Source organism: Corythoichthys intestinalis, chromosome 21, assembly GCF_030265065.1.
Source record: "Corythoichthys intestinalis isolate RoL2023-P3 chromosome 21, ASM3026506v1, whole genome shotgun sequence".
NCBI classification, from domain to species: domain Eukaryota; kingdom Metazoa; phylum Chordata; class Actinopteri; order Syngnathiformes; family Syngnathidae; genus Corythoichthys; species Corythoichthys intestinalis.
The window spans coordinates 36,784,013-36,797,560 of record NC_080415.1 but is presented as its reverse complement, the minus strand read 5'-3'; the positions used below and the strand labels follow the sequence as shown (position 1 = coordinate 36,797,560).

Sequence of the window (13,548 nt, the reverse complement as noted above, 5' to 3'; positions counted from 1 at the left end):
TACCTATTAGGGACAAACGGTGACTTGTCCTTACTTAGCAACAGTAGCTAATTCCATGAATATTAATGAGCGGAAGTGACGTGTTGCTTGCGGTACGCCATTGGAGGTCGGTTGTTGGAATGCTGTTTGTGATACCTTATGAATTTTCTCTTTGCTTCATTAATCCCTGGTTCACTGTCCACCATGTCGATATGGTTGCTCAGGGTATCTTCAGGGAACAATTCTTCATCATCATCAATGATTTCCTCTATGAAAAAGTAAAACAAATCACTTTATCAAACTACAAGTTAACCATTCCAAGCTGTATTAGCTGACTATAAATTGGAAACATAAAATAAAACCTGTAGCTTCATCCTCTTCTACAATGTCCTCCAAGGCGTAGTTCCTGAGAAACTCGGCAAACGCTCCGTTTTGCTTGAGCAGCTCCTGATAAGAGCCCATCTCTGACACCCTTCCGTCCACCATCACCACTATATTATCCACCTGGGGCAGGTAACTGATGCCATGTGTCACCAGAATACGCGTCTGGAGTCAAATAACAGGTCGAAATTATAATAGCATAACCCGCAAGCGGACTATCATCTTGGCCCGAATATAAGACAGCCCTGATTATAAGACAACCCCCTCTTTTTAAAGACTCAAGTTTGAAAAAAAGACTTTTTGAACACCATATTAATTTTTATACAGAAAATAATTACAGTACATCTGAAACAAATGATTAGAACAATATATTTGAGAGAAAAAGCATGTTATTTTGCCTCATTCAAATCTTAATATCTGAACATTTAAATATGTAAACTAAAGTGTAATCACATTCGTAAATGAATGGCTTCTGGTTTTTGAAATGTAAAGAAACCAATCTATTGTGATGAAACAACAAAATTGCAATAACTGCATTAACCATCAAAGTGAGGTCTAACTGTAACTGTAGTAGAGCTGAAACGAATACTCGAGCAACTCGAGTTTAAAAACTGATCCGAGTAATTTTATTCACCTCGAGGAATCGTTTAATTTTGCCAGTTCTAAGCATCACGTCTTGCCTGGACTACTTTTAATGCAGGACAACGCGCTGACGTCACGTGTGTAGAGGAAGAAGCAGTAAAGAAAAAAAAAAACTTACCGCAGCCGACAGCCGCTACAAAATACGCCGAAGTTGCTAAAAACTACGCCCGCATGATGCTAGTGTGGTAGCAGGTAGTGTCCGATGCGTCTCATAGATATCGCATGCATAGGACTAGATGCGAAATGACAGAATCGTCCGCGCCTGGGCAGCATTAGTAAACAGCCACCATCTTTAAGCAGTAGACTTCTCAGCGCTAATAAATATAACGTTACTGTCACTCGCTCACGTAACGTTAGCCCCTCAGATGGCTAGGTTTCTATTGATTATGACCACTGTCTATGCGTGGCTAACGTGTCTTACATACAGGCTTTATTTAATCTGTAAAAACACAGCGCTGTACAGTGATTAGTGTGTAAAATTAAAACATAATAAAGCTAACTGTCAGTTTTAGCTCAGTAGTCATTGCTGAATAAATGTGCTCCAACACAGCAGGTATCATACATTTATTTTGAACACTGCAAAAACTCAAAATCCTATCAGTACTTACAGTTTAGACTAACTTAAAACTTAACTAGAACTTAAAAATAGCTTGACATAAATGGAAATTGAATTTAAACACGTGGGAAAAACCCGTAGCTTTCAAGTGATGTGTGTTATCAAGCGTAATTACATTTTTAGGTAAGAAATATAGGGTTTTTTTTATAAGCTCTAGGAGTTTTTTGAGTGAAAGCAGTGAATTTATTTTCCAGTCACATTTTAGATGCAATTGTTGGCTGTTTTCAACAATGTACATCGAAAATAAAGACATTGATTGACAAAAAATGGTTCAATATTGGATTAAATGTCTTTTTTTCTCATATATATTTATACTTGCTCTTTACTTAAAAAAAAAAAAGAAAGTTTTATCCGATTACTCGATTAATCGATAGAATTTTCAGTCGATTACTCGATTACTAAAATATTCGATAGCTGCAGCCCTAAACTGTAGTCTTGAAATAAATCTGAATAAGGAAAAACATTGCAATAAAATAATGCAAACTGGTTGAACTTGAGAGTAGCTGAGATCTGTCATGACAGAACATTACTCCATTAGTTCAGCATTCGCTTAATTGATATCTGGCGCCATCTAGCGTTGTGAAAGGGTATAATGTCTGGACCCCGAATATAAGATGACTCCCAGTTTTTCAGTGTTATTTCAATGCAAAAAATACCGTCTTGTATTCGGGCCAATACGGTAATTAATAATAAACATGCGTGATGTGAACTCACCTTGCCCTTCAGAGCCCCTTCCGGACCTATTAGATTGTCAAATATGTGTTTGGACACATGTGCGTCAACAGCGGACAGCGGGTCATCCAATAGGTAGACATCAGCATCGCTGTAAAGAGCTCGGGCGAGGCTGACCCTCTGTCTCTGGCCTCCTGAGAGGTTGATGCCCTGTGAAATCAACAGGCAACAAAATTGAAGATGTCCGAGAAGGACAAGTAAAATGTAGTAAAGGGAAATACTTAGTATTTTTGCAAACATGCAAATCAATAACACAATTTAACACGTTTTTTTCCCAGGTTCTAAGTGTTGTTTCATCGCATTGACATATAAAAATACTTTTGTTTCCCAAAAAGTTTGGGTTTGGGGTCACGACTTTGAAATTCTATTTTCCGAGAGGAACATTAATGAGCATGACAGCACTGTCGTTACTTCACAAAACGAGCAGCAAACGCAAAATGAACAGGAAAGACGGGATGAGACGAGAGTAGAAAAAAACAGTGTTCTCCCAAAATGTCCGGCACTGGCGAAACGTCCTACAAGAGGTGAGATTAACACACCCAATGTACTACCGAGCGCTTTCAGCTGGTTTTGTTTAGATGCATTAAGGCAGAACGTACTAAAAATGCTTTAAGAAAATACTTACATGTAGTAATGTCAAATAAGGGTGGTTTAAATACGCTATCTGACTAATGTGATCAACAGATCAACAATCTGCTTTCAAGCAGAATTGCAGAACACCGGTAGTGTTCGTCTAGTGACAGTGACAGCTGCGGACTGTTGCTGCTTGCAGGTAGCGTTCAAGACCACACTGTTTTGTAACATTGACGATCAGTGTTGTTAATCTTACTGAAAAAAAGTAATTAATTATAGTTAAAAATTACTTCTCCCAAAAAGTAATTGCGTTAGTAACTCAATTACCTGAATGTAAGAGTAATTAGTTACTTGGCAAAGTAATTGGTGATAATTACTTCTTTTTTTTTTCCCCTCAAAAAAAACAACAACAAAAAAAAAAAAAAAAAAAAAAAAAAAAAAAACATTGGCCACGCTATGTGAAGTTTTTTGTGAAGGTTTTTGGTACAATTGGCCTGAGCCCAATTCTTTACCCTAATTTACCCTTTACCCTGAATCAACTGTTAAAAGTTGTTAAAATTGCTCCCATTATTGCATTAGTTCCCTTCTCTCTACTTTCGACATATGAAAGTTTTAAAACTGTTTCATCATTTAAAGATAGATTCAAGTCAAGATTTTGCCGATTTAGAAGTATTTTAGATAAAAAGTTAATTAGGTTCGCTAGGAAGGTTCTCTACAACAGAGCCGTCCTAAAAAGTCTACTGCTTTAAGATGGCGGCTGTCTACTAACGCATTTAGTGCCATGTCTGTCATTTTGCATCTAGTTATATCTATATACAGTACATGTGATATCTACCATGTCTACCATATCTACCATAGCATGCGGGCGTAGTTTGTAGGCTATCGGCTACAACATGTATTATTGGAGCTACCTAGCATCGCGTTTGCTTGGCGTCACAACTTTCTTGCCTCCTCCCCACTCCTGCTCTGCTCTGTCGTCTCTGTGAGTCCGTCTCCCTCTGACTTTTCGACCAATATAGTAACGCATGCCTTTCCGTCCTCAGTAACGGTAACGGCGTTGCCAAGATGAGAAAAGTAATTAATTAGATTACCCACTACTGAAAAACATAACGCCGTTAGTAACGCCGTTATATTGTAACGCCGTTATTAACAACACTGTTGACGATAGTATGTGTATTGTTTATCGATCTATTAGCTGCAGTCAGTAACAAGTCCTCAGATGAAAACCTTCAAATGTGTTACCGTTCGTGAATGCGGAAACAAGTGGACAACAATAACAGACGGATTGTGTTAAAGGTTTTATGGAACACACAAAAAAAAACGCGTGATTGCGAAAAGAGGAAAAAACAGGTCTGTAACAGTAGCTTGGGATCAATAAATTATTTTGTTTAAAAACCCGAGGGAAAGCCGAGGTGAGAGGCAGATGAACGAAAAAACCAAGGCAAGGATGTAACTCGCAACGAAGGGGTCAAGGATATAAACTGTCAAATGGCAGCAAGTCAATTTCTCGAGAAGCCGCCTAGGATTGGTTTAAAGACACTGCTGATGAGCTGGAATGGGATGAAGGTACGACATCAGGAAATCATCCCTCAGCTCCAACAAAACAATCTGACCAGCAGCAGAATGTGACAAAATCATGCCAGTTGTCATACTTGCTAACTAGCACAGCTATTCTACCGATCCAGCGTAAAACACGGTGCCCTCCATAGGTCCAAACGTACAGTTGTGGTCAAAAGTTTACATACACTTGTGAAGAACATAATGTCATGGCTCTCTTGAGTTTCCAGTTATTTCTACAACTCTGATTTTTCTCTGATAGAGTGATTGGAACAGATACTTCTTTGTCACAAAAAAAATCATGAAGTTTGGTTCTTTTATGACTTTATTATGGGTGAACAGAAAAAAGTGATCAAATCTGCTGGGTCAAAAATATACATACAGCAGCGGTAATATTTGGAAACATGTCCCTTGGCCATTTTCACTTCAATTAGGCGCTTTTGGTAGCCATCCAAAAGCTTCTGGCAAGCTTCTGGTTGAATCTTTGACCACTCCTCTTGACAGAATTGGTGCAGTTCAATTAAATTTGATGGCTTTCTGACATGGACTTGTTTCTTCAGCATTGTCCACAAGTTCTCAATGGGGTTTAAGTCAGGACTTTGGGAAGGCCATTCGAAAACCTTAATTCTAGCCTGATTTAGCCATTCCATGACCACTTTTGATGTGTGTTTGGGGTCATTGCCCTGTTGGAACACCCAACTGCGCCCAAGACCCAATCTTCAGGCTGATGACGTTAGGTTATCTTGAAGAATTTGAAGGTAATCCTCCTTCTTCATTATCCCATTCACTCTCTGTAAAGCACCAGTTCCATTGGCAGCAAAACAGCCCCACAGCATAATACTACCACCACCGTGCTTGACGGTAGGCATGGTGTACTTGGGGTTAAAGGCCTTACCTTTTCTCCTCCAAACATATTGCTGGGCATTGTGGCCAAACAGCTTGATTTTTGTTTCGTTTGACCACAGAACTTTCCTCCAGAAGGTCTTATCTTTGTCCATGTGATCAGCAGCAAACTTCAGTCGAGCCTTAAGGTGCCGCTTTAGGAGCAAGGGCTTCCTTCTTGCACGACAGCCTCTCAGTCCATGGAGATGCAAAACACGCTTGACTGTGGACACTGACACCTGTGTTCCAGCAGCTTGTAATTCTTGGCAGATCTGCTTTTTGGCGATTCTCGGTTGAATCTTCACCCTCCTGACCAATTTTCTCCCAGCAGCAGGTGATAGCTTGCGTTTTCTTCCTGATCGTGGCAGTGACAAAACAGTGCCACGCACTTTATACTTACAAACAATTGTTTGCACTGTTGCTCTTGGGACCTGCAGCTGCTTTGAAATGGCTCCAAGTGACTTTCCTGACTTGTTCAAGTCAGTGATTCGCTTTTTCAGATCCATGTATGTATATTTTTGACCCAGCAGATTTGATCACTTTTTTCTGTTCACCCATAACAAAGTCATAAAAGAACCAAACTTCATGAATGTTTTTTGTGACAAAGAAGTATCTGTTCCAATCACTCTATCGGAGAAAAATCAGAGTTGTAGAAATAACTGGAAACTCAAGAGAGCTGTGACATTATGTTCTTCACAAGTGTATGTAAACTTTTGACCACAACTGTAGTAACTGTTATAGATTTTTCAATCAATGGCAATAATATATGTGTTTCCAATGACACAGTTTAATCAAAGACAACAATTGTGGCTGATTAGAGCCTACGAGTCTTTAAGTCCGTGGTTCCCTTTAATATATTTATGTACAGTGCTGGCCAAAAGCATTGGCACCCCTCCAATTCTGTCAGCGAATGCTCAATTTCTCCCAGGAAAGGATTTCAATTACAAATGCTCTGGTAGTAATATCTTCATTTATTTAGCTTGCAATGAAAAAACACAAAAGAGAATGAATTTTTTTTTTTTTTTAATCATTTCCATTTTACACAAAACTCCGAAAATGGGCCGGACAAAATTATTGGCAAAAGTTTACCACTCCTAACTGATACCGTATTCCTGGATGTTTGGCCTATTTCACAATCAAAGGCTGAACGGAATTACCTTTTCTCCTATTTCCGTCATGTCTCCTCCAGGCAAAACTTGGAGGTCAGGGGTTAAAGCGCAGGCCTCCAGAACGCAGTGGTACTTTTGTTCATTGTACGTTTTCCCAAACAGGATGTTATCACGCAGAGTGGCATTCTGTATCCAGGCTTGCTGGGGAACGTAGGCCACCGATCCCTGACAGAAGAAAAAAAAAAAAACGTTAACACCGTTTCCTGTTATAAAACCATGTTATGTGACACCACAGGGCCCTTTTTTCCAACTAAACGTAATCAGCGTACCGTATCACCTTGTTGTATAAAAACAATACACAAACAAAACATTACAATTAGCTGGTGTAAGGAACACTAAATATTTAAATTATGTGCTGTCACACACACATCCGAGTTCAATTCCCAGCTAAATCACATGACATTAGATCATTTACAAACCTGAGATTCTTATTGAGAGTAGGACTGCAGCTATCGATTATTTAAGTAATAGATTAATAAATCAATTACTGTAGTTCGAATAATCGAGTAATCGGATTAGGAACATTTAATGTGTTGTAGAATACATTTTAGCAGATTAAAACAAAGGCTTGCTTAGATTGCACTTTCAGAAGAGCATTCAATGCGAATACAAAATAAAATTGCCGAGTGTTTTTTCAAACTATGCAGAATAGCACTCTCATTTCACAAGGACAATAATTAAAATACCTGAGCTTAGCCTCAAACGGTATGAAAAAATAATAAATAAATAAGGTTTGAAGTCCATAAAAAGAAGAATTGGCTGATTTGGCTAACTTGCATTGCAAAAATCCGCTAGCTTAAATGCTATAAAATGCCAACGTTTAAAAAAATTTTTTTTTTTTTTTTTTTTTACAACGCTCTTAACTCTTAAGCAAATTAATTCACAACTATTTTGAAAACAAATTAATTGTTTAGGAGCTTCTTCACCTTAAACCTGTCAAAATTCTTGAAATTATAACATACATATAACTCAGTTGTTCTCACTTGTAAATATTATCAGATTTCTTCATTTTATTTTTGTTAAGTCGAAGTACGACATGAACAAAAATCTGCTTTTGCTTTGGAAAACAATTCACATTTTTTGCCAACAACTAATAGATTAAAATTGATTAATAAATCATCGTGCTGCAACGATTAATCGATTAACTCGAGTAATTCGGTTTGAAAAAAGCTTTGAATCAAATTTGGCTGCTTTGAGGACTATTTCAATTTAATGGTTTGTTTTGAAAGTGTTTGCATTTAGTTTTATTGATTAAGGTGGATACACCTACCTGTAGTGGCCAACAGTGAATATGACATAATTCATCTAACATGACTGGATCCAGCTGTCCCCTGTTAAGACCGACCATAGAATTAATAATGTTATTGACAGGTCAGATTTGACCTTCACTGCGCCACGCCTTCAAGTAGGGGGCCATCCCACTACCCGCTTCAGTTATTCGCAGTCGGTCGCAGCGACACATGCAGCGATCCAACACCGGATTTCGGTTGAAAAAGTACGATAACTGTACCGCATACAAACAAGGATTGTCTCAGGAGTGATTTGTTTAAAGATTCAAGGTAATTATTATATTTTTTGTTTTTTCACAAGAATTTTAAACGTAAAAAGCTCTTTGTTGTAAGGCTGGAGCCACAATGTCTAACAGACTAGCATCGTACTTTGACATGTTTATGTAAAATAAATGCTAACTGCCCGTTTTTTTGGTCTTTTAACAAAGAATCGAGACTGTTTTACGTTCATATCTACAAAGAATTCGGGGATTTAAGCATTTATTCACAAGATTTTTCAATGTAAAAAGCTCTTTGTTGTAAGGCTGCTGCCTCATTGTCTAACAGACTAGCATCATTCTTCGACATACTGTATTTAAGTAAATAAATGCTAACTTTCCAGTTTTCTGCTCATTTAACAAAGAATTGAGACTGTTTTACGTTCATATCTAGAAAGAATTCGGGAATTTAAGCATTATTCATAAGACTTCAACATAAAAAGCTCTTTGTTGTAAGGCTGCTGCCACATTGACTAACAGACTAGCATCGTCCTTTGACATATTTTCGTAAAATAAATGCTAACTGCCCTTTTTTTTGCTGTTTTAACAAAGAATTGAGACTGTTTTACGTCCATATCTTAAGTAATTCAGCGATTTAAGCATTTATTCTAGGGTGACCAAACGTCCTCTTTAGCCCGGACAAGTCCTACTTTCACGTAGTATCCTCGTCGTCCGGGCGGGTTTTATAAATTCATAAAAATGTCCGGTTTTTATGATTTTCCACGGGACCAATTTGAAGAGAATCCCTCCGGCCGCTGGGTGGCAGCGCCTGCCTGCGATGACATGGCTCCTAGTAGTAGGGAGGGAAGGAGTAGTTCTTCTTGTTTTTGTTAGCAGTTTATCCCTATCATGAGGCATTACCGCCATCTACTGGGTTGATGATTTGGCCACAACGCCTGCCCAGTTGTTAAGTTTTTTTACGATAAATACGTATATAATGGCAACTGTTGACTTCTGTCGGAGCTTTGACTGTAAAATCCCGTTTGGTGTCGCATCGTTGCGCTGCCGATGATTGTAAACTTTTATAGCAAAGCTTGTTTTTTGCCTCAGCTAGCTATCAGTAAGCTAAACCACGCTAGGCATTTTGGGAAACGTAGTTTTGAACTGCTACGTTTGGAAACATGCTAGTTAAATTGTTTGTCAGTTTATTTCGGTTATTGTTTGTGTGCAATCTAGAACATTGAATGAGAATATCAATTGGGTGGGAATAACAATTCGTCAAGGACAATTGTCGTAACAGTAATTTATAAAAATGTTTAGTTGGCACATAGCCTACTGTGTGTATGTGTATTGACTGGACTACATTTCCATGGGTCTGCATTCTATATATATTATTAATATATATATATATTTTTTTTTTCAAACTGCATTTTCCATCCAGAATGAGGGGGCACACTTTAAATATATTAAAGTGATATAGGCATCTTTGAGTGAACTTGGAGTAAAATTCAAGTATCTTGAGGCCGGGCTGAGTGTCCTCTTTTTTGGAAATCAAAATATGGTCACCCTAATTGATTCACAAGAATTTTCCACATTGACTAACAGACTAGCATCATCCTTTGACATATTTTCGTAAAATAAATGCTAACTGCCCGTTTTTTTGCTCTTTTAACAAAGAATCAAGACTGTTTTACCTCCATATCTTAAGTAATTCAGCGATTTAAGCATTTATTTACAAGAATTTTCAACGTAAAAATCTCTGTTGTAAGGCTGTCACTACATTTTCTAACTGACTAGCATCATAGTTTGCAATATTTACGTAAAATAAATGCTAACTGCATGTTGTTTTTGCTCTTAACCAAGAATCGAGACTGTTTTACGCCCGTATCTACAGTGCCTTGCAAAAGTATTCGGCCCCCTTGAATCTTGCAACCTTTCGCCACATTTCAGGCATCAAACATAAAGATATGAAATTTAATTTTTTTGTCAAGAATCAACAACAAGTGGGACACAATCGTGAAGTGGAACAACATTTATTGGATAATTTAAACTTTTTAACAAATAAAAAACTGAAAAGTGGGGCGTGCAATATTATTCGGCCCCTTTACTTTCAGTGCAGCAAACTCACTCCAGAAGTTCAGTGAGGATCTCTGAATGATCCAATGTTGTCCTAAATGACCGATGATGATAAATAGAATCCACCTGTGTGTAATCAAGTCTCCGTATAAATGCACCTGCTCTGTGATAGTCTCAGGGTTCTGTTTATAGTGCAGAGAGCATTATGAAAATCAAGGAACACACCAGGCAGGTCCTAGATACTGTTGTGGAGAAGTTTAAAGCCGGATTTAAACATCTCAAGGAGCACTGTGCAAGCCATCATATTGAAATGGAAGGAGCATCAGACCACTGCAAATCTACCAAGACCCGGCCGTCCTTCCAAACTTTCTTCTCAAACAAGTAGAAAACTTATCAGAGGTGCAGCCAAGAGGCCCATGATCACTCTGGATGAACTGCAGAGATCTACAGCTGAGGTGGGAGAGTCTGTCCATAGGACAACAATCAGTCGTACACTGCACAAATCTGGCCTTTATGGAAGAGTGGCAAGAAGAAAGCCATTTCTCAAAGATATCCATAAAAAGTCTCGTTTAAAGTTTGCCACAAGCCACCTGGGAGACACACCAAACATGTGGAAGAAGGTGCTCTGGTCAGATGAAACCAAAATTGAACTTTTTGGCCACAATGCAAAACGATATGTTTGGCGTAAAAGCAACACAGCTCATCACCCTGAACACACCATCCCCACTGTCAAACATGGTGGTGGCAGCATCATGGTTTGGGCCTGCTTTTCTTCAGCAGGGACAGGGAAGATGGTTAAAATTGACGGGAAGATAGATGCAGCCAAATACAGGAACATTCTGGAAGAAAACCTGTTGGTATCTGCACAAGACCTGAGACTGGGACGGAGATTTATCTTCCGACAGGACAATGATCCAAAACATAAAGCCAAATCTACAATGGAATGGTTCAAAAATAAACGTATCCAGGTGTTAGAATGGCCAAGTCAAAGTCCAGACCTGAATCCAATCGAGAATCTGTGGAAAGAGCTGAAGACTGCTGTTCACAAACACTCTCCATCCAACCTCACTGAGCTCGAGCTGTTTTGCAAGGAAGAATGGGCAAGAATGTCAGTCTCTCGATGTGCAAAACTGATAGAAACATACCCCAAGCGACTTGCAGCTGTAATTGGAGCAAAAGGTGGCGCTATAAAGTACTAACGCAAGGGGGCCGAATAATATTGCACGCCCCACTTTTCAGTTTTTTATTTGTTAAAAAAGTTTAAATTATCCAATAAATTTTGTTCCACTTCACAATTGTGTCCCACTTGTTGTTGATTCTTGACAAAAAATTAAAATTTTATATCTTTATGTTTGAAGCCTGAAATGTGGCGAAAGGTTGCAAGGTTCAAGGGGGCCGAATACTTTTGCAAGGCACTGTATTTCCGGGATAGAATTCAGGGATTTAAGCATTTATTCACAAGAATTTTCAACGAAAAAAGCTCTTTGTCTGTAATTCCACTCGTTAGCTTTGACGGCCACGCCAACAATGCAGGCCCCGTATTGATCGGCCCCGCGCACCGTGTCCCGTCAATATCACTATGAAGTCTCTGGAGCAACATAAGGTTGTAAGTTTTTGTTTGAGCTAATGTAATTATTTATTAGTAGTTTAGTTTCGAGCTATACTTCATCGAATGACTCGAGTTAATCGATTAATCGTTGCAGCGCGAATTGAGAGTAAAAATGTTTTGTGATTTAATAGCATTACTGATGGTGAAAAAAAGCTAATGTTTCCTTGCACGTGAAATAAGATACTGAGTAAACGCATACCCGTATAGAAACGTCTCCTTCAAGTTTCTCCATTTCGCCCAGCAGGGAAGAAATTAGTGAGGACTTTCCACAGCCAACGTGGCCCACTATTGCCAGCAGGGAGCCCTGGGGCACCAACACGTTAATGCTAAAAGAACACAAACAATAGTCAGGTATCAAAGTACATCAAGATGTAGGCTATGTGGTGTGGCAAGACATACTTGTGCAGAACAGGTGGATCTTCTTTAGCCCAAGTGAATTTTCCGTTGACAACTGTCACTGAAAAATCTATCAAGCAAAAAAAAAAAAAAAAAAATAGCTTGAGTACATGTGGCAAGTTGCCAAACAGAGAAACTTTCACAACTCTAATTCAATGAGTTAAAGGTACAAGCAGGAAATAGTGGCTAAACTGTAATATTACAAAATGGATCGATGAGAAACAATGACATGGCATTTTTTCGGAGTCATCTTCAGTGTTGTTTTTGTCAACGATGGATATCACGAAAGTATTTCGTCGACGAACAATTTTTTCGGAAGATGGCGAGACGATAACGAGCTAAAAACGTGTCTTGGGAGACTAAAACATAACGAGACGACAGCCAGTTTTTGACTGACGAGACAAAAATCCGCCATTGTTTCCGTCTCATGTTCACAATGTGTGACATTTTTATGTGTAGTTAGCCTGCATTGCAGCAGTGTCTGGTTGTGTCACTCATGTAAAGTGCTGCACCCACCCCCCAACTCACTAGTGTGCTCTCCAGTCTCCAGGCTTGCTTGTTTTGAAAAACGCAAGGTAAGATTTGTTTTCTTATCTTAGCAAGAAACAATATGGAATGTTGTTTTAGCCTTTAAAGGTCTGTGCTGAGTGATCATCACACACTAAATATAACTCGTAGCGTTAGCATAGCTTTCACGTTCGCGTTAGCATGAGGCTAACGCTAAAGGCGAGCGTCGTCTTAAACTCTTGGACGTTTTTTTACATACAGTTCGTGGCATCCAGGTTGAAAATAATGTACTGTTTTCCTGCTGAGTGTGTATTATCACCAAGTTGGTGTTGTCCTTGTAGATGGTACAATATGTTCTCATCTACGTTCGTTTGAAATACAGATAGTCCCCGGGTTATGAATGGGTTCCGGTCCCACGCTGTCGACGTAACCTTATTTATTGTGGCGTAAATCAGAATTAACCCTTGAAATCTCAAAATAACTATCCAAAAAGTCCAAAAGTTTTTTTTTTTAATGATTGAGTATACACTGCCCTCTAGTGGCAGCGTTGGGTCTGGCTGGACTGTCGCCCTGTATGACTGAGGAGCAGATTTAGACGTCTGACATGGATAAAGGATAGCTGTGCCATATGTCAGGGAAGCTCAAATTTGAACTCCAAGACAAGTGTTACCTCGATAGCTCGATTAGAGAAATGAATACGACCCCAACCATGGATTGCTTAGCTTCGAAGGCTTTATGAACAAGAGCTCTCGGGTACAAAATGATGTGATTCAGCCAGGAGCTGTGATCACCCAGAGTACAAAGAAGTACAAAAGGGGCTGGACATTTATACTGTTGCAAGGGTGGTGCCGAAGCCCACCGTGAAGGAAACTTACTAAGAAACGAAACTCATCATCTCACAAGCCTGGGTATTTTTCCATACAAAAACATCTTTGAGCTGAGA

At 38.9% G+C, this 13,548-nt stretch overlaps 1 protein-coding gene across 7 annotated transcripts in view; it reads right to left on the bottom strand.

Annotated features, from left to right (window-relative positions):
• The window catches only part of abcc3 (ATP-binding cassette, sub-family C (CFTR/MRP), member 3), a 94,088-nt gene that overhangs the window by 28,777 nt on the left and 51,763 nt on the right, over positions 1 to 13,548 (bottom strand). For all 7 annotated transcript variants that reach the window (XR_009061727.1, XM_057825566.1, XM_057825564.1 and 4 more), the window contains 6 exons: positions 12,102 to 12,168; positions 11,902 to 12,028; positions 6,520 to 6,696; positions 2,333 to 2,500; positions 342 to 525; positions 136 to 247 (listed from right to left, as the gene is read on the bottom strand). Coding sequence is in view for 6 of the 7 variants with exons in the window: in XM_057825566.1 (XP_057681549.1) it covers positions 136 to 247; positions 342 to 525; positions 2,333 to 2,500; positions 6,520 to 6,696; positions 11,902 to 12,028; positions 12,102 to 12,168 (835 nt within the window). In the remaining variant the exon portion in view is untranslated. The remainder of the gene's footprint in view (positions 1 to 135; positions 248 to 341; positions 526 to 2,332; positions 2,501 to 6,519; positions 6,697 to 11,901; positions 12,029 to 12,101; positions 12,169 to 13,548) is intronic.